General features: G+C 37.3%; 1 protein-coding gene across 1 annotated transcript; it reads left to right on the top strand.

Annotated features, from left to right (window-relative positions):
* Positions 1-10,946: 10,946 nt before the first annotated feature.
* On the top strand, positions 10,947-21,365 carry TMEM167A (transmembrane protein 167A). The gene is made up of 4 exons (XM_026866503.1): positions 10,947-11,000; positions 11,952-12,061; positions 17,471-17,505; positions 20,894-21,365. Exons 1-4 carry the CDS (start codon positions 10,947-10,949, stop codon positions 20,962-20,964), a joined length of 270 nt encoding a protein of 89 aa, XP_026722304.1. The 3' UTR covers positions 20,965-21,365.
* Positions 21,366-22,023: the final 658 nt, after the last annotated feature.

Here is a 22,023-nt window from a genome sequence, read left to right as displayed (position 1 = left end):
CGGGACCGGCTCCGCTCCCCTCCCGCTGGCGCTGCCGGTTTCCGCACCGCCCGGCCGGCCGCGTCTCTGTTGAGCGACGCTTCCCGAGCCCAGGGACACCCCTGGGGCCTCTTACACCCCATCCGAGCCCTTGAACTTCCTTATGGGCTGGGACCCTCGCCTCGCTGCGTGGGAACGAGTCCGGCCTAGTAGTAGGGTAAAGCCTCTCTTAGCAGCGGCCCAGTATTAACGTTGACCGGGCACGTCTGCGCCCCCATGGTCCCTTTCCCGCCCCTAGCCTGACACGTCTTCCATCTGTACGGCCTGGCCCGGGTTTTCCGCAGGGCAGCGTCCTTCCTTAGGCCTGCGGTGCATTGTCTGTCAGGATAGTGTTTCTGACTCTTCTGACTGATTTAATGGATATGGTGATGACATCTTGCTTCCTGAGCAGTAAGCTAAATCCTGACTGCCATTCTCATTTTTAGGGAATAGCGTCAGTGGCCTGGGTCCATTTGCCGATGAAAAGTATGAATGGTGGATATAGAGTTGACCTAGAGGCTTATTTTATTGCCACTTATGTTTTTTTGTGGTTCCTGCCTTTTTTTCATCATACAGAGAATATGAATGGAGGATTTGTATTTGGGTTAAAGCTGTGCCATGAAATAGCTTTGTCAGCCAAGGCAAAGGTCTTTATATGAGCAGCATAGGTACATGATTTTAAAATATAAAGTAAAAACAAAGAAATAACAAGCAGAAATGGTCTCCCCATACAAATAATTGTTTTTATGTAACATTTACTTCAACACAGAATTATTTTAAGATGAGCATTTTCAAAATCTTCTAGAATCACAGAATGGTTTGGGTTGGAAGGGACCTTTAGAGGTCACCTAATCCCTTGTCTGCCATGACCAGGGACATCTTCCACTAGATCAGGTTCCTCCAAGCCACATCCAACCTGACCTTGACAGATTATCCATTACCAGTGATGTATACAGTACAACTTCACTGAATCATTTTGTACTTCCCACGTATTTATTAAAAGATTAGTATCTCTTGAACTTTCTTACAGTTCAGTTCAAAAAAAGTTCCTAGGCTCCAGATCTTGTCACTAGCAGGAAATTGCTCACCTGAGTATTCTTTGGCAGATCTTTTAGATGAACCTGTTCTAATCTGTGGCTTCAAGCAGCGAACAAAGGGTTTTCATGATAAGAGGCATAAATTATCTCAGATCTAAAACACACATACAGAAAACAAGAGACGAAAGAGAATACCTCGCCTCTAATCAGTACCTTGAAAATGTAGATACTGTAGAAGTACATCACCATGCTGGTTTTCATAATACTTAAAAGGATTTGCGACTGTAGGAGAAAGGCAAGACAACCGTGAGGATCAGGGAGACGTTTACAGTGGTGAGTTTAGCACTTAAATACAACACTAATGTTTAGCAAAAAGATTATGGCAAGCGTGTGAGATCATGTGAGAATATTTTTTTCTCTGCCTATCCATGTTGCTTGTTAGAGGATATTCTGTATGCTTCCAGAAACCTGGAGAAAGACAGGATCTTTCAGTGATATTTTTCTTAAGATTCTGTGTTGAAGGAGGTAAAAGTAAGATTCCTCAGCCTTGTTGTGTTTTTATTTCCTCAAGAAAAACAGTGACCCTCATGTCATATCCAGGAGTTTGGATTCTCTGTGATGCTACCTCTTGTGTCATGGCTCCTTAATAAGAATGTTGTCTTGTGGGATTAACAGTCATGATCTGTAGTTACTGACACTTTCTTCTGAGTTCACACTTGACTCTTGAGATAGGAAACAGCTGCTGTCTGAGTATTGTCAAATGGAGTAGAGGAGAGTAGAGTTACACCTCCAGTTAGTTTTCTTTCTCCAAAGAAAATGAGCTGTGACTGTGGCAAGCCAGTAGCTCAGTGAACAGCATAATTTTTGAAGCATAATTTCCAAAGGACGTTATCCCTTGGAACTTTCCATCCCATTGTCTCCCAGGCTTCCTTACCACATCCTTACTAAGCAAGTCACAACTTTTGCTGGGTGAACAGCCAGCTGCTCCCAAACAGAATATATATAAGCTGGGTTTTATCTGTCGTCTTTTATGTGAAAGCACAACTTTTGTTTATTTTTTTCCTATTCGCTGCCAGTGAGTATAAAAAAAAAAAAAAATTATTTTAACTTAAACCATCTTTGAAAGCAGGTACAAGCTGCTCAGTGGGTTAAAAAGTTACTGGAAACAGAAAGGATACTAATTACAGAGCTGCTTAATTAATTTAGAAGCAGTATACATAGTTTAGTAACTTTTACAAATCATTGTCAGTTTATCCTGTCAACTGTTGAAATTTTATGTCTGAAAGCTCAACAAAACTTCCTAGTGGGGTTGAAAAAATTGCCAACGCATGTGGTGTGGTGAGCTGGAAGAGGGAAGAAGCCTCAAGTAACATTAAAATGAACGATGACCTCTCACCTGCTGAAGGGTGGTCTGTACTTTGTAGCAAAAATGTGCAATTGTAGCAAAACATGAATACACATTAAAGAAAATCTTAGTAGACATGTTTTCTGTCTGTGATTGCAATTCGGTGATGAATAAAACAAAGAATTGCAGAAAACTTCACAAAGATGGCTTCTTCCATTTCACCCTCTGGTTAGGACTGACCTTGCGCCCTGTATTACTGCAGAAAAAATTATTTGGGAATTTTCCGTGAGGACAAACATTTCTGTCACAATCTTTGTTCCTGTCTTAGAATGGTGTTTATAGAAGAAAGGGGAATTGCTCATATAACCCATTGTAAAAACATTTATTAGTAAATACTGATCCAAACCAAGCTCTCAGATATAAACATACCAGAATTGGAGATGATGTTATGCAAAAGAGCTTTCAGGAGTCTTAAAGTACTAAGTTTTTTATTTGGCTTATTAAAAGTGACAAGGAGGAATCAATCCTGATTCAGATTTACAAATAGCTTTGTTTTTATCATGGCCTGAAGGTAGACAGGATTAAAAACATCTAGTTTTTCTTACAGTCTTAAGGTGTCTGTGTATTGTGAATTTATCTTGGAATGATGGACATGGTTTTTGCCTCTCAGTAATATAATGCCATCGGGCATTAAATTTTTTGGATAAGAAGCAATTAGTCTTGCAGGGAGTTACAGCTGCAGTAACAATTTTTTCATCTGATAAAGTCTTTGCTACCCAGCTAATCTGATTTTGCTGAGAATCTGAGGATTTTATGCCAAAACTGTAAGGCAAGAAGATGCTAGGACCTCCATTTCTGCCAGTCATGCAACATGCAACTTGTGTCCCTGTACTTGACACTAGCAGACCACTGTGGCAGCTCTGCCATGCCCCTAGCAGTAGGAGCAAATATTGTTAATTGAGGACAAGGCAAGAAGGGTCTGTGTACCTTTCCTCCTGTCAGAGAACTGAAAAAGACAGAGAAAGGAGAACTATGAGATGTGGTATGTCTAGGTAGGTACAGTGAAGTATGTTTTCTACACTAGTATTAATGCTTAGTAAATTTCATTCTATCTGTAAATGCACTTGTAAATAGTAATGCTGTTGTGGAGTAGGCATGTTGTGAGTTACTACTTGAAGTGTTCAGTATAGAGACTTTTGTGTCAGTGTACAAGATGCTGTGAGAATACATCTTCAGTGTTTTGCTTCTGTGTTTATAGAACAGAGAAAACTGTTTCTTTTGCCATTGTAAAATTAATCTCTTTATTTGATCTGGGTGCAGTGAGTCTACTTTTACAAATTTTACCACATACTTAAACAGTCCAGAAAGCCAACAGTTGTAAGAAACCATTTATTTGCTGAGTGCCAGGCAGTTCTTACTAAACATCTTTGGCATTCTGTCTACTATTAAACATCTTCATTTTATTCAGTAGTAGCATGAGAAGCAGGGATCACATTTTTCCACAGCCAGTTGAAATTAAAAATGGGCTGATAATACATTGTAGATTTTCCACTCATGATCCAAACTCTAAGTTGCACAAAAAAGGAAGTTATCATAAAACAGTAAATGTCACAATTTTTTTGATTGACTGCATCATTTGACACCATGAGCATCCACTAATAGCTACAGTGTTGAATACGCTTTTCTGCTGATGCACAGGGCTTGGTGTTCAAACTCACCAACAGTTTTCATTTTCAACATTGTGACCAGAGAAGGAAGGTGGAATCAGCTGGCATCTTGTTAAAAATGTTACCTGCCTTACAGATGCTAAGAATTCAAATCACATACCTGAGCTCTGCCTAACAAGAGACCATGCCCAGAGCCATGGGACAGCAGAGGCTTAGCAGAGCTTTTCATTATTTCTTGACTATGTTTTTTCCTGATAGAGAAGTATTTGTTTTTCATGTTTTAAAGAGATAGTTCTACTACTAACAACAATAAAGTCTATAAATAGTATACATAAAATCTTATTAACTTTTTTTTAATTATTAGGTAAATTAAAAGATAAGCTTTTTGTGCAGCCCTTAGAGCAGAAAGAACATGCTATACCTTTACTGCATGCAGGAACTTCTTAGGCATATTGTAAGGATGCTGGAGAATGTAGTTCAGCTTTGAATTTTACAGGTTTTCTGCGAGGATAAGAGACATTCAGAGAAATAGAAGGCATGTGGTTTTTTCCTATTGTGCTGTGGACCCAGTCTCTAGTTTTTGATTGTTAACATTGATAAAATTATTTTTCTAAATTTATCAAACACTGGCAGATAGGATGTTAGCTGTATTGCAGTTGTCAAAGTATTCAGTACAACAAAACAAAAATATTTCAGCATCTTCCTTTTTGAGAACTTTGACTTTCTTCCATGTCCATGTTCAAATTCCTGTAGCACCATCTGTTACAAACTCATGCTTTTTGCACACTGCTTTTATTAGAGTGAGGATGTCATCTGATTCAAAATGTGCTGGCATGTTAGAATGACTTTTACCTCTTCCATTCACACAGACAGTTTTTACTGTTTCTTAAGATTCTCTAGTAAATTTAAGTAATTTTAAACAAACTAAGCAGTGTGGCCTGCAACTTGAGAAGGGAGAGTTAGTTTGACAGAAACTATGGTGCTTGGTTATCAAAAACACAAGACTGATACAAGTTTATGATTAGGGAGATTTCAGTGAACAGCAAAATAAGTCAGAATTTACTCATTATGGGAGAAGATGTCTTTTTCTTTACATGGGTAATTTTTCACCTTCTGTTTGACTATAGAAAGCTCTAATGCAAATTTTTTAGGGCAGGAGAAGCAAAAGAGCTACAAATCAAGATTTATGTCCTTTTAAAGAGCTCTGTGTCAATGGCTGAATATCACCTACTCCATTCATAGTTCCAGAAACTACCATTAGGTTCCTTGTAACTCTGGAGAATATACTTCAGCATCCTAAAATGAGGATGATGAAAATTATTCCTATTATCTAATGGTGGAAGTGAGTAGAGAAAAAGTCTCTGTCAAATTGAAAACTTTATAATTTGCAGAGATGACTTGGAGGAAGAGATAACTTAAGCTTTTACTGCTACATCTTTAACACGTCTGTGTTTGTTGAGTAAATATATGGACGTATACAGCTGTGTGTTATAGTAACCCTAATAAAAAAGCTTTCACTTTTAACTTTGTTTTTTATTGTAAGATTTTTGGTGAAATGCTGCATCTGCTAGTTGCTTACACCAAAAGTTCAGTTTTGAAACTACAGTCTACATATTGGAAAGAAATTCAAAAGTGATCATAGAATTTCAACATCGACACCTTAAGGTGTCATTTCAGTGTTGGTCTGTGGATTTGAATTTCAGTAAAAAACCTGAATGTGTTGAAGTCAAGAGAGTGTTTGTAGGAGAGGACAACTGTTTCCATCTGTTAATTCATTGTCTAATTGTTTAAAGAGATTGGTTATGTTTTAAACAGATGTATTACTCTTCACTTGACTAAAAAGCATACTTGTTAGTTACTATGTGCTGTACTTGCCATTTAAATTAGACAACATGGTCAAGAAATGTCTAGGGGAAAGATTCCTTATTACTCTAATCAAGCTTTAGCCTAAATTTTATGACTGCAAAAACACATATATTTTACACAGAACTTTGAATATTTTAGACAGAAAAAAAAAATAATTAAATTACTTCAAAACTGAACACTGGGGTAAATGTGCAGTAAACTTACGGTAAAAAACCCTATTCATGTTGGAGCAACCAGTAACTGCTAACTGGATGGTATTTGGATACTTAATAAGCAAACCAGCTTTGTCTAAACAACTCTTCCTTAAAAAAGTGTAGTTTTTCCAGTAATCACTTCAAATTTCACTGATTTGCAAGTTTTGTATTTTTCTTATAGTTCTAATTAGCATGCCTCTTTTACAAATGCTTATTTTCTATTCATTTTTATCAGATTACATTTGGCAGCAGTGGGAAAACAAATTGTTCCTGAATAAATTGGAATATAATATAATTATGTGCATGCTTTAATTAATTTTTAGCAATGGCTTTGGCCTTCAGGTTGGGAGTAATCCTACATGTTTCATTTCCTATTATTTTTTTCAATATTATGCTCCTAAAAATTAGACCAGGGAAATAAGTATTTCAGTACCTAATGGAAACCTTAGATAATAAGCATTTTCTTTTTCAGCTTTTTAAAGACCTCTTCATTAACATTTCATAGATTGATTTCACTTTGATTCGAAGCCTACATTACTACTTTATTGCAGGCTTTTACATTGTTATCAGCTCTTGCTTAACTATGATTTTACTACGGTGTGAGCTCTTGCTTATATTTTCATACAGGAAAGGTAGCAAAGCGATCGGATATCAGCATTCATTTCTTCTGTCCCAGAGAACATAGTCATCTATCAGTTTTATAAAGTTGAGGAGGAAAAATGAAAACTGTTCTAGAAAGATTTTATATTCTGCATCATATTACATGAGTGTGGTTATAATTTCTTTAGAATATTCAAATAATTTATCTGTGTTTGCCCACAATAAATTATTATATTAGTATCCATGGGGCACAGTATAACAACTTGCTCACACTATTATGGCCTCTCTTTAATAGCATGCACAGATGAAACTATGGTCATGCTGCAGTCAGAAATAAAGTAATCATTTTGTAAATACTGAAAGTCTAGGGAAGATTAAGCTTTGGTTTCAGTGGTAAGTCTGTTGAGATAAACAGGGAATGCATTTATTTGAGGCTTTCTACCAACCCAAGGAGACTTGTATGGGGTTTATGTTCTCCTCCTTCATGTTTTGTTTTTTCCCCTAGAACTGCCATATTGGGTGATTTATTTCATTTAGAAGTATATCAGGCAAGGGGAGATTCAGTGGGTCCTTCCATGACACACATAGTTGCATCAAAACTTACAATGTAATTTAGTATAGTGCTACCCAAGGGTTCTGTCATTAAGTTGTTCATAATTCTGTGGTGCTGTTTGCAAAGACATGGAACAGAACATCATCTGAATCTGAGAATGTAGCAGTGATGAAGCAAATAAATACAGAGGTAGATGTATTACAAAGTCTTGTCTATGACAGTTACTTTCTCCATAGGAAAAAGTTTAGGATCAGTGCATCTGTTATGGCTGTGCTGATAGTGAATGCACATTAACCAGTGATCACTAAAACTTCAGGCAGTCTTCTGAGTGTGCCCTTCCTTTCAGCACATTGAACTAAATACTTATAAAGTGCAAAAGTTGTTGATAACCAGAACTCTAAGATGCCTTTTTTTTTTTTTTTTCCCCCTCCTTCTCCTCAAGTGTAGTGAATTTAATGCTGACTAAATTGCAGGAGTGACAACATTGTCTATAAAGTTGACAGGGGCTGTGCTGTGCTGTGGGCTGTTATGGCCCATCAGAACTCCCTTTCTCAGACACATAGGAAATTTTTCACTCTAAATCAACACTTAATAAAGTATAGTAAACTTTATTTTGTAGTTTAGTATATTAAAGTTTTGTTACCACATACTGTTCCACAGATACCTTTTTACTCCATCCACAAGCTCCTCCTTCCCTCTTTCCTCATCCCAGAAAAAGGAGCTGTCGCACCATCTCCCAGCCCTGTGTTGTACCACACTCGCCACTGGTGTCTTCCAGAGGCAACTGGATACCATTTCTTTCCTTGCAACTCCCTGTTTTGCCGCAGTATCCTCTGTGCCAACAGTGTTCAGATGTAGACCTGGTTGGGAATGCATTCAAGTGTGTCTAGCTGTAACGTTTTTCTTCTAACTACCATATATTCACATGAGTATTTCTAATCCATGCCACCACTGCCAGTCTGAACACAAGAACTTTCAGAGTATTCATTATTTATTTCTATGGTGTATTATCTGGAATTATTCTTACAAAGATATGATATGATCAGGGAAATAATATTGAGGCATTTTTTAAGGTCTAATTTTGGTAAGGATTTAAAAGAGCCTTTAGGCATGTAGCTCTCAAAGCTAAAATCCATGGTCTTAAATTTCTAAAGACTAATGAAAAAACTTGCTCTTGCAAGTTCTGCTGAATACAGTGCCTCATTAGTGCTGCAGGTGATGTGATAGTGTTCCACAGCTACCTGGAGACAGACCAGTGGAGAGGGAGGGGGTGAAAAAGTGTAATTACTCAAGCAACACAGAATAACTACTAAGGTGTTTCCACTATATCAGAAATGTGCTAAATGCATATGTAAAAAAATTTCAGTGTATATAATTAAACCCTAGCTTGCACTGTCTAATTCTTTTCTGCATTTGCAGTTGGACTCTTGGGAAGTTAGCTGTGTTTTCACCAGCATGTGGACACAGTCTAAAAGATAGCATGAATTTCTCCATGTGTTGAAATTTCTTTATAATGGGAATGAGTCTCACAGGGTCTACATCAAGCCTGTCGGCACATTTGAAAAATTCTAATTACTTCTGGATCAGAGGAACGCAGTTTAACCAAATGAACTGCAACCCACCTACATTACAACATTTTCCAAAGAGCTTGGTATGTGAGTGCAGTATTTTTTAAAAGGATTCCGAGTAATGGATGACTCTTACAGCAGATTTTAATTACATCAGTTTGAGCAGCTGGGTGTAAAACACCCTTTTCTGTAAATTTGGCTAGGCCATAAGAATTACTTCAGATTTGAAATGTGAAGCCATCTACTTCAGAAATAAATTTTCATTTCCAGTTTAAAATTGTATACAAATTTTAAAATATGCATGTCTGTCCTTTTAAAGTGACTGAGTAGTAGAAGTGCAATTCAGAGCACATTTCAGTCAGATGGCATCTGTAATTACAGCAGTGCCCTGTGCTGCATATCTGGAGAAGCATGTGAAGAGCCCAACAAAGAACAATTATGTACTGCCTCTATTGATTGACTAATAACACATTTCATGAGTATACATTTACAATCTGTGCTTAAGAGGAAGCAAGTGTGCCTTCTGCCATTTTCATATGTTGAGGTACCCAATACCGCCAGTCTTCCTGGGAAGCAGCTGCAGGAGAAAGCTTGCAGGAATTCATGGGAACTGAGCTCTGGCAGGCACTGCACTGTGAGATGTGGACAGCAGCTGTCTCTCACGGAGGACTGATCAAATTAATCAGTAGGTAGGGAGTATCTGGCTTTGCTGAGAGGCAGCCACTCCTGGATGTTCCTAGAACTGCAGGAGCCAAGAGATGCTGCCTCATTAGGTCCTAAGAGTTGCCTCTGAGGGGAATTGAGAATTTCCTTGTGTTCTGAAGTTGGCAAAAGCTGTCCTTAGTACAAAGGCAAGAGTCTACTGATAATGATGGACAGTGTTTTGTCCTCTGTGGATAATCTGTCATTACTTATGACGTGGTAGAAGAGAAATGGTGACTCAGCTAGCTAAGCTAAAATACTAAACTAAACATGATTTAGCAAATGCTCAGCAGAAAAGAAAGTAGCCTCACCTGGAGGACCATGAGGGTTGGCTTTGGCTGTTGGATTAATGCTCCACTCCTGTAATGTCCCCTCTCCATGTTCTCACTGATCACAGAGACATTTCTACCTTGAGCCTCTATCCTGTTCCTTTTTAATGGGTACCTCCTCACCCATGCATGGCCTGTTAGACCCCGTTAATTAGCCATTTAAATTAGTCTGTGTATCCAGCCCAATCTAATGCATGTATTCAGTCTGGCAGTTGTATGTAGGTTCCAGTATTGATTCATGTGATTCATTAACACTTCTACGTAAGCTAAGATTGTATTTTTTCTTTTTGTTACAACAATTAGATCTCAAAGGGGTCGCAGATGTTCAGTGATTTTGCCTCCAAGAGACCACCCCTTTTTTTCTCTCTTAATTTGCTGTAGTGCAATACTGAACTGAAATACGGTGATTCTCTTTTATAATTCTCCTTAACTATTTAGAGAAATTTGATTATCAGAGCTTCAAAACATTAGAATTTTGTGACATAGGAAGTGCACTTAGATCGACAGAAATGTGCCTCGGGCTGTGGAAATGGAGCTCTGATGTGCTCTTAAATCGCACCAGGTTCTGCTTGAAGAAGGAAACTACAATGTAATATCTCTTCATAAGTGATAAATGTTTACACTTAATTAAATACTACTACCCAGCCTTCTGGAAAAAATATGAGATACTTGGACACACATTTGTGAGAACTCTAGAATGAAGAGGGAATTCATTGTATTTGCTCTTCCATTTGTTTGGAGTTCAGACTAAATAGAATTTGCAAATTAGGGTAGGTAAGCAAAGAGAAAATAAGGCTATTTGAAGTCAGCAATTGTTTAGTATACTACCTGGTGCTGTTAAGTTGACCAAAATGTCAGTTGAGACATTTTAAATTAAAACCCAAAATAATAAAACTGCAGATTCGTGTAGCTGGATTATTTTCACACTGTAAGAAGAATCTGAGCCTCAGATTTGGAACTAATTATTAGAAGCTATAAATCACAAGGACTGATAGGCAAATATTTCTACAAAATGTTCCAGTGAACCTATTGGGGGGAAAAAAAACCCCATTGCATTATTTATTGGAATGGTGATGTGGCACTTGCTGGAAATCAGCATGAGCCATCTTTCTTCAGATTTGGTACTTGGCTATGAAATTACCGCAGTCCTTCATGAGTACCTTCTCTCCCCCCATAATGTTTGTATTTCTGGAAAAGACTGCTTCACGTAAGTAGTGACAGTTGTTTATAAGTTAATGTTGGCCACACAAGGCTCAGACTTCAGTTTAAAAATATGTTTGAGAGATGCACTTACTGCATTTTATTAATATTTTAAACTTTAGCAAATAGCCAGATATTGTAGCAGTTTCTCAAGAATTGTGTCTTTGTAGTGCTAGTAGGCAAATTAGTATCAAACAATGGAACTTTATTTCTCCATCCTAAGACAAGTCCTCTGTTTATCCAGCATTTTCCATGTAATTATCGCTTTTAAAAAGGTGTTTATAGTAAAGATGTTTAAAATTTAAAATCAAAATGTGATTTGAAAATAAAATAAATCTGTTATCTTTTTGTAGTTCAGGTGGGATTAATTGTATGTATTTCTACAAATCTGTTGAATTTTGGGCTTAGTCTTCATAAAGTCTACATATTTCTTGTTATTCTCTGCCTTGGCTGCCACTAGTTTACTTGTCAAATGCTCTGCACCTCCACCTTCACCACCACCACCACTGTAAACCGCAGTTACACATAGTCTTAGCTGAGAGGGAACATCTGTTTTCTGTAACTCTTAACCTGCTGCTAATGGGTTTCCACAAACTGGCTTTGGAACAGGTGCCTGGGAGCAAAACTATAAGGTTACCATTTTCCCTGCTGTCTTTTTACCCTTCTTGGGATGGATTGAGAAGGAAAAACTGTTCTTGCATTGTGTGCAGTGGGCTGTAAAAAAGAATTTCTGGCTCACTGGCATTGTAGATTTCATTTTTGTTTTTAATGGGAATTGTCTAGGGGATCACCTCTATTTTCTCCAGCTTATACAGTAAGAGGAGTTTTATACTGCAAGGATGTAATTTTTCTTTTCTAATTTTCTTCTGTAGTCTGCCATCTTCAACTTTCAGAGTCTACTGACTGTGATCTTGTTGCTCATATGTACCTGTGCCTATATCAGATCCTTGGCTCCCAGATTACTGGACAAAAATAAAACTGGGTATGTAGTCTGATCACTTTAAAAATACACAAGCTGCTTGGTTTTAACTGGAACATTTTATTATCTTCTAATGGGTATGTGATGATACAAATCCTATTTTGAAAAATTTCTCACTCCTTTGAAAAAAATCTTCATTTTGTACCTTACAGTAGAATGCAATAAGATATTTGCAAGCACTTAAGTTGCAATTTTGTAGTAAGAATTTATTAACTAACAAAGCCGGCTAATATTGTTTTATTAGTTATTTTTTAGAATGTCAACTTTCTTGTTAAATATTTATTGAAAAATACAGAAATGGGTGACAGAAAGAAAACATTTTCCTATTATGTGGCAATTGCTGTAATGATTTATTTTGATTCTTAGGGTGGGTAAGAAAACATTAACAGCAGAAGCTGGCCTTTTGTTCATTTTCAGGATAGTCATTTTGGTGGTACAAGTACAGCTTTAGCAAAAATTTGTAACTAAAAATAATTTGTTTTCCAAATAAGCAACACTACCCTTACGTATCGTCTCTTTAAGTCGGTTTTTTGTATTCTCTAAGATGAAAGAATTTGTAGAAGAGTTCTTGAAAGCTTCTACAAAACCTATTTTATTTGTCCTTTGGCCACTTTTATTCCTAAAGCACCGTGTGTCTAGGTGACCAATGTTTTTCTCCTTTGTATTCCCTGTTCTCCTGGAATGCACTTAATGTTGTGGGGCCAATATGGCTGCAAAACAGTTCTTCTCTACCCTGCTCAGCAGCACAATTCTTGGAGTGAAGGGAAATGGGGACAGCCACAGAGCCAAATCTGTGCCTCACGCTGTTAATACCCATTCACCTTTTTGGCTTACCAGTTTTCTTTGTGCTACAAAGAATGTGACTGGATGTTGGGTGCAATCAGCAGTATGCAGAAACTTGATTTAAATACTGTGATTTTAAAGTAACAATTGGGCAATTTTGACCTAGAAACCACTGAGGCTGTCTATAGTATTTCAGTAATGCTGTCACCCAAGGTTAATACAAAGGAAATAATATTTATAGAAGTAGGAGGTAGCTCTGGCTGGTAATGTTTTAGGTGGAAAAAACAGACAGGCTTTTGGGCGCTGACTGTTTGACTTGTCCACTTTTTCCATTAGATCATTTGCTGTTAAAAGAAAATGTTTTTTCCCTAAGTATCTTCTGTCACTTCTGCATTAGATTTTCAGAAAAAGTGTCAAATTTAAGTAGACTCTTGTCACCAAGAACCTTGAGTGTTTCTCTTTTGAGAACCTGTGTTGTAATTAACCTTTGGAATTGCTGTTTTACCACACAGGTTTTCTTCTAGGAGTGTAAGATATCCAGAGTGTGCTAACTTTTTTAAAATTTGGAGTTGTAACATGAAAATACTTGTGTCCTTTCATATGAGGCCATGAGGTTACCACTGACATGAGAGATTTTTTTTGATAAAAAGAAAGATGGAAAGAACGGATGACTTCATGAAGGACTTGGCGAGGGGAATTTGACTGCTAGTGGAAGATAACACAATAGTCAATGAGGTATACACAGTAAGAAGTAAGAATATTTATTTTACTGATTAAAATTTTAGTGCTGTTCTTGGCAAGAAGTATTTCCTTTAATCTGGAGCTGCTTTGTTTATTCTTGAGGCAAATCTGTCTGGAGTACAATAGAACTCTCTTCATAAAATGTTTTCAAAGGGTGCTGACACAGTGGAGGAGTTGGGTGTTTGATCAGTACATTTGTATTTATATAGATGTTGAACATAATATTTTATTTTTGTTTTATATATACGTATGTAGACTGCTTTGTACTGGAGAATAAAACCTTGGCCTGAAAGCAATGAAATTTGTTTCCTGAATGGTAGATGTTTACATGGAGCTCATGTGCTGTTAAACCCCTGTCCCTCTTCACTAACATATTCCATGCTCAAATGGAAATGTCTAGACATACTGGATAAAATAAATTCTAGTGATACTTCATTTTACCGCAGAGATGATCTTACCTCATTATTCCTGCTCCAAATTAATAGCATAAAAATGTAGCAATAAAATATTAAAGTGACAGAGAGGAGAAATGTTGATAGTTATTCACTACATTTCTGAGTGGTAACTTTAGTGAAGTTTAAAATCTGTTGATAGCAAGTAAAGAAGCATGTTTCTGTTGGTTGAGAGACTGTGTTGCAAAGTGATGTCACCCATCCTCATAGCACTGTATTTTATCTATTGACTTCTGCCAAAATATGCCTTTTCCTACCAACTCAAACAGAATTTTAAACCTTCATTTTCCCTGACGCATCCTGAGTGTTTCCATGTGCTTTGTCCTGAGCAATAGAATTTAAGGTTGGGAAAACAAGTGGAGATTTACTGTTTCATGCTAACTAGAGGAGAATGCGTACCACAACATAATTCTCTCCTCCCTGCTAACCAGAAAGATATGTTAGCTTATATGTGGCAGAGATTTCTTTGCCTTGCCATAAGCATTGCATCGGACTATCTCCCACACTCCCTCCTGCAGTGGCAGCAGTGTTGTCCTGGTAAACACATGGCAGCTGCATCTTGCAGCATTCCCTGTCTAGCAGCCAAAGTCTAAAGCCCCGTCAACCCTTCCTCATCTTATTCGATTTCATTTCCTTGGATTTTTTTTGTTCTCCAGATAACCAACACCAATTTCATGATCAGTGTTTTTAACATTAACACTAAAAGCCAGAAATTTGTAGCAGTTCATGCACATTTGACTTGTGGCTGCCAGAAAACAGCGGGTATTGCAAGCCAGACTGACATGTTTCACCTGCATTAAAACAACAGTGAAGATGAAGGGGAGAATAAGGAACAGTGCAATTACTTTCAGTAGTTGCTTCAGGAGGAATTATTTTGGAGCAGATTCATTCAAGGCAGCATCATTTCTGTAATAATCGAACAGGTTTTGACTTGAAGTGGTACATGTTGTGGACCTGAGGTGAACAGTAATGGAAAAATTCAGGATAGCAGACATCCTGCACAGGCTTTTCTTCCAGTGCAAGTTCCCCAGTTCATTGAGAGGCTGTGATTACATCTGTTTAGAAGTTCCAGATTTCAATTTGCTTTTGCTCAGCAGCAAACTGTGTTTACAAACAAATGTGTGTTCCAATAGCAGCACAAGCCTCTTAAATAGGTACTGTTATCTGTTGGAAGGCTTGTCAGTGGTGACTCTGTTAACTGCAGTAAAGGTAATTGATGAAACCCATATTGTAACTGTTTTGTACTTCCCACATCAGAAGGGAAAATTCATATTTTCACCAAAAAGGGGGTTTTCTAGGGCTAGGAACAACATGCAGTACTTAAGTTATAACTTTACATTGTTACACGCACTTAAAAAAACTCTTGAGAAGGCAAAGAAATAACCTTGCTGAGATTGTGAGGCAAATTCAACAGATTTATAGACGTTCTGAAGGAGTTAATATTTTTTCCCCATTTAATATTCTTCAAATATGCATATAAAAAGGACAGTAATGTTTTATTTCTTTTTGTTCCCGGGCAAGTTTGTGAGAGATGGCAACATGAGATGCTGTGCTGCTGAAGTTTTTGTGTTGGTTTTGCAGCATGCGATCTGTAAATCTAAATTTTACAGAAGGTAACAGCAGCTTTGAAAGTCTGAAGTGCCATTCGCACAGTACTATGGGGCTGTGTATTTTGCTCTATAAGATTTACACATGAATGCCTCTGTACCTGCATGCATCTTCAAAAATTGAATAGATGTCTTCAGGTTACTTTACGACCTCCTAGCCTGGAAAAATGTGGTGGTTGACATGCAGGGATTATTACTTCTGCTTGTGGAGCTATATAAAAGCAGAAAAAAATGAGCTTTGACTATATAGAAATACTTTTGGCTTGAGGTAAAACTATCTAAACCACAAACAAAAAAGCCTCTTTTCTAAAAAATGAAAATGCTGCAATGCCGTTCACAATAAATTGGTCAGCAAGGGGTACGTCGATCAAAAAGCATTTTGCTTTGACTTTGAAAACCTCAGTCACTTGCTGCTCTTGGAACATTTGGTTCTCACCTGCCTGACACCAGACCTTTGTTTCAAAAATAAAGGGGAGGCTGCTAAGTGGAAAGAGGGAGAGATGCTGAATTAAACTAAGAACATAAGAGGCCATAAAATATGTAATGCAAAAATTCTTTTTTAAAAGTGCAGGGTGTGCTGGTTGTTGAAGTATGCAGGGGCAAGTGGCCCAAAACTACCTGTCTGCATGTAAGCAGGAAAAAATGAGGCAATTATCAGAGCCCAAGAAAGGGGAAAGACAGATAATCAAACCATTGTGGGTAGGGGTTCGAGCACTGTGGGAAAGCACTTGGAGAATTGCCATCACAGCAGGTATAACCTCACAAATAGTGTAGGCTGGCATCACTGCTGATAAACATATTGGAAGAAGGGGGAAAAATAATCGTGGATTTTTATTTTTTTTTAGTCCATAGATCTATAAATAGTCAATATAGTTGAATACAGATGTTTTTACTGCATTGCAACCAGTCATACTATGAAGGAAACCTTTCTGTAAAGAAGCTTTCAATGCAGTTTTCACCATCATTTGAAAGGCTGAAATTTGACTGGCTTTTAGTTCAGGGTGCTTTAGTAGTATTCCCATCTTCCTCCTCAGATTCTAAAGCAGTTCCTGCTCTTGCTCCTCTTGAGCAGTCAGTGTGAAGTTATTTTAGTTTTAGCCTTTGGATGTGCTCTGAATAGTTGAATCCTGTTTTTCTCCTTTGTTATTTCACATGTGAGAGTAAATGTCCTGGGCAAGCATCATTAAGAGAGATATGAGCAAGGTAAACCTTGGTAAAAGAGTAAAAACAAACCTGAAGAGTTGTTTTCTTGTTTATTTCAATGCAAGTACTCTGTATCAGATTACACTTATGAGTATGGTTTTCTGGAAAAGGCATTTTTATCTACTATTGCTAAGGGAAATACAAAAGAGACTACAAAGAATTTAAAGTACTCAGGTTTATTATGTCTCATACCTGTAGGAAAACTTGCTTCAAAATCTTAACATACAAGGTTTCTCATATACAATGATGTGGAGAGTTGTTGGTATTTCTTGCTCCAGTACTTTTCTAGTTCTGTTATTTTCATTACAGAATTTTCTATCTGGGGTACTTTAATGTAGAATTCTGATTAAATCTTTAGATTTGGAACACAGACTGAATAAATGCATCTTTTTTCTTGTTTTGCATGTAAAAAGTCTTGCTAGACTTGGAAAGAGCTTTGCCATGTGTTTAGTTCATAGCCTGTCTGTACCCCTCTGTGCAGGTACCAGGTGTTTTCTGATATCAAGAAGAGTGTTAAGTCGACAAACTACTGTTGATTTGGATTGTTTTAGCATAGAAGAAAAAATTCTTTGACTTAAATTATTTTATTAAACCAAGAGACTAATGAATTTATTTTATCTTTACAGACTATTGGGAGTATTCTGGAAATGTGCCAGGATTGGTAATATTTTTTTCTTTTAAATCTTTTAAACCAGTGCTTTATTTCTAGAGTATGCATTATTAATTAGGATAATGTTTCCATGTAGCAATGAAACTCATACTCACACACTGTCTTTAAAAATGCAGGTTTTGCCTCCATGAAATACTGGGGCAGGTGGGGCAGGGTATAACTATCTTTCTTAGCATCATAGAAGCATGGATTTTCTAATGCCAGTTCATATATGTGGTGTCATATTTGCAAAAATATTTTGCACTTTTTACCACGTGAAATAACTAAGGGCATACTTCTTATTAACATACAAAGAAATCAGTGATTCCTTATAAACTGCTGTCTGTTTGAAATTCAGATGGACTACTGACAAAAGCCAGATATTTACCTTATAGTAATAAAAAAAAAAAGGAATTCTTAATGCAGTAAGGTTCTGTTTAATCACAAATGTCTTTTTGCTGTCCTCTCTTTAGTTAGTTTCTGTGCAATTTTGAATTACACAAAGCTGTTAGTGTCCAGTGGCATCTATATGCAGACTGATCAGCTCTATCTGATTTTAGACATTTTCCCATAACACTGATAATTATATTTATTTTAATCCTTAGTGTGTATTTATTTTGAGAAGGAAGTGGGAATGTGCAACAGGAGTTCAGTGTTAGCATTAAGGTATATCCAGGATTTTTTAATAATTACAAATCCATCATCAAAACAGTCTTCTTCAAACTGCATTGTTAATGCAAAGTAGAAACATTGAACTTGTAATTCTAGATCTTCCTACTTGTCATTGAACCTAAAGGAAAAATGTATGGTTCCCTTTTCTGCATTCTGAGGCTTTGAAAGGGACATGACATACATTTTTCAGTGTGTCAGCATTGACGCAAAAACCAGTTTTTTTGTGAAGACCTGTTGTTAAAATGATTGCAGATATTGTCCTATTTAGATAACAGACATGGCAGAACCCATTTTAGCATTGTAATTGAAGGATACTGTCAAGGTGGCAGCTGTCAGAAATTAATTTTGAGCTATACCGGGGAAAAAACGATGAAGAAACTCAGCTGTGTTAAGGTGTGTTGAAGGTTGAAGAGAACACCCTACCTTACCTTACAGTCTTCTTTTTAGTTAATAAACACAAGCATATTTTTTTCTGTTAGCTATGCACAGCAAACACTTCAAAAAACTATTTAGAAGAGTACACAAGAGGTTTTATGAGGTCCGTGTCAACTTGATAGAGTTAAGAACTGCGGTTCATCTGGAATATAGTCTTGCTTTGCCATTAACATGTTTTCATTTGCTGCATCCAAGGTAATGCATGCACTCTTGTGCCCCATACTAAACTACTTACTTTTCTCTTTTTCATGTAAAACACTAATGTCTTTCCAGCTTACATCTGTAGTGGTCCACTTTGACTTTGCTTTAGCCTGACAGATGAGAAGGTAGCATTTTAGCATTCCTTATGTATTTTTCCTTACGTAACAGTACCATATCCTCAGTATGGGAAATAGGCTTTGAAGATGATTCCGATCATTTTATTTGTGTTAATCACAAAGGCATGTAGAAAATGTAGGCTTTAAAAAATGAAAATGCATACTGGTTTCCTTTACATTTAACATGCCCGGTATGTTTAAACAACCTTTTCACATTACCATAAGATTTTAATAAACATCAAGTGGTTACATATTTACAAAATTGTGCAAAATTATGTTTAAGCCTGCCACATGGTGATTTCTCTTTTAAGAAAATTAAGAGCAGGAAAGTATAACCCATATGAAAATTCTAATACTCTAACTGTAGGAGGTGGACTTCCTCAAAAATTTATTTTAAACAGATGTGACACTGCAGACATTAATTCATTCACTTATTTGAAGTTTAATTAAATATATGCCAGATCATGACAACATCTAGTAATGTCACCATGGCAGGCACTCCTGCTTATGGGAGGTGTCACTGTAAGTATTTTATTTTTCATTTTCATTGCAAAGTTTGTCCCTCCTGTATTTAAAGGTTCTGCTGGTAAAAGAGATTATTTTGTTCTGAGGATTGCACCTATATGCTAGACTTGGGAGCCTTGGCAGTCTTTTTCTTTAATGTTTCCCTCAAAACTGTGTCTCAGAAAAGATGGTTTGTAGTAAGACAGAGGACCTTGCACAGGAAAAGGAAATTGAACTCTGTTTAAAGCAAACAGCTCCAGCTCTGACTTTATGTTTCTGAATGCGTAAAACCAGGAATCTTCTCCCTTTAAAGAGTCATTGCTCTCTTAACACTTCCTGACAGTTTTGTAGGCTGGACGTACCATCCAGGGGACACTCTGCTCTCCAGAGAAAAGTCAGTGGATTTGTGAAGAGTAATGCTTAAGTAGAAGAGTAAAAACAGCTGTCTAATTAATTGGATGAAGTGCCCATGTAAATAGGTAGCAGTCTGATTAGTATTACTGATATTCCCCTGATAGTTTGACAGTTCCCTACCTGAGATTTTTTTTTTTTTTTTTTTCTGTAGTTTATTTGGTGAACAAGAGACCTCTGTAACATTTTGTTCTGGACCAAATGACTGAGAATAGATCTTTCTCAATTGACTTTGCCACCAAATATGAGTGTTAATAGAGTAAGCTTAACTTTCATCCATGGTCTGCCCTGGAAAACTGTGACAGTAATTTGGAAGAGTCAGAAGGAGACATATCTGTGCAACTTCTGTAATCTGTGGATCATTTTTATCACTAACCTGAAAATCTGTGGACCCAGACCCTCTCCACATGCTAAAAATACTGTGTCTCCCTAGCAAAGAAAAAAAAAAACAGGCATCTGTCCATGTCTGGGCCGCTGTGAGTTCCTCGGTCAGTTAGCTGGCTCCTATATGATACCACGCATAAAAGATGCATGCTGCATATAGCAGCTGTCATGGCCAGACACATTGAGGTATACCTCCTCTCAGCTGACACCAAACAGCTTTAGAGCAGCAGTAGCCCTTAGCCAAAACTGAGAACAGAGCCAGTAAAAGATTTGGTGTCTTGATCAGTTTTCCAACGCCTGCCTTCTGCCTCTCTTTGGCACTAAGAGATAGCAGCAATTTTTTTTTATTTTTTTTTTTTTTTAGTGTTTTCCTGGAAACTGCATCTCAGAAAATATGATTTATTGTAAGACAGAAGTCCTGCATTCACCTGTACTTAACACAAACAGCTCCAACTGTCTATATGTAGCAATATGTCCTATCCTACATCTTTGTTTCCCACTCTCATGCATGTTCATCCTCAGTACACAGTAGTTGTAATAGCATTTCTCCAGCTAGAAATGTTGAACATTAATTTGCATGTGCAATGGGATAATTACCTTGTTAGGCTAGGAGCAGCCTAGATCTGTTTAGTCGTGCCTGAATTTTTGTTTGATTTGGGTTTTTTCCCTCCTCACAGGTGAACGGAAGAGCCCCTGCGTGGCTGTGTGCTGTGTCATGATGGCATTCAACATTCTGTTTTTACAGTAGCGATTGGAGAGTGTCCCCTACACCCTACTCCCAAACAGCAGAGTGTGGAAGAACTTCTGGCAGGAAGAGATGGGAAGGAGCCACCAAGTTTCCTCTCGCACGTTTTATAGCCTGTCTGTAGTGGGCACCCCCTGCTCCTGCAAACAGACCATCATGTACAGTATTGGGGATCATAATGTAACTTAACTTCAGTTGACATGTACTTATTAATATCCAGTCCGTACTGAACCTCCTGATGCAGCTCTTGTAAAGGTGTCTGTTTCAGGGGAGCTTTTCTTAAACCATGCAGTTGAAAAGTTGAAAAGCCTTTTTTGAGAGACCTCTAATAAAAATTAAAAATTATGAATCTAGGAATAGCAATAAGAGCACTCTTAAAAGAATAAAGAGCTTTGTTACTCTAGCATATGTTTATGAAAGTATTACTGCCTGAACAATTCCTGTCACTTTGTGATAGCTGTACTCACGTACAAAAAATATGACCCCTGGCCTAAGTTACATTCAGCTTTTATTTTCTAAACTTTCAATTCCTCAAATAATCTATCAGTATTTTTATTGTGGAGGTAAGGTATGAATAAAAGTAGGGACTGTAATTGTAGTGATATCTGACTAGCTGCTGAGAAGGCACAGATGTGGGATTTGACAACCTGGACTGCTCTCTATAAAACACTACGTGTATTCATTTTTAGAGGTCTAGGTTTCAGGTAAATCATTCCCCAGGGTTGTGACCAAAGTATTGTGAGAAAAGGATTCTAAAGGCTCTGCTGCTGTTGTGTGTAATACAAGGTTGCTAAATCATCTAAGTGAACAGTTAGCTTTGTAGGATTCTGCAGATGAGGAACTCGCATGTCCCAGTATTCTATAGGTGAAGAAAACAACTAAATTATATTACACTCACTATTAATATAAGATTAGATTACTGTCATGATTTGAGCCCAGAGGGCACCTGAGCACCACACAGCCTCTTACCCACCCCTTCTGCCTCAAAACTGGGAAGGAGAAAATAAAAGGCTCAGGAATCAAGATAAAGATGGGGAGGGGAGGGTGTGATTGGCTCACCCA

This window comes from Athene cunicularia (assembly GCF_003259725.1).
Source record: "Athene cunicularia isolate RWA chromosome Z unlocalized genomic scaffold, athCun1 chrZ_part3, whole genome shotgun sequence".
Lineage (NCBI taxonomy): Eukaryota > Metazoa > Chordata > Aves > Strigiformes > Strigidae > Athene > Athene cunicularia.
This window is presented reverse-complemented; position numbering and strand designations above follow the sequence as displayed.

Bases quoted from the DNA above. Each gene is read 5' to 3' on its own strand.
- TMEM167A (XM_026866503.1), top strand. From the start codon at position 10,947: ATGGTGATGTGGCACTTGCTGGAAATCAGCATGAGCCATCTTTCTTCA. The intron at 11,001-11,951 runs GTACTTGGCTAT...TTTCTTCTGTAG, and splicing joins GCCATCTTTCTTCAGATTTG to TCTGCCATCTTCAACTTTCA. The intron at 12,062-17,470 runs GTATGTAGTCTG...TTATCTTTACAG, and splicing joins CTGGACAAAAATAAAACTGG to ACTATTGGGAGTATTCTGGA.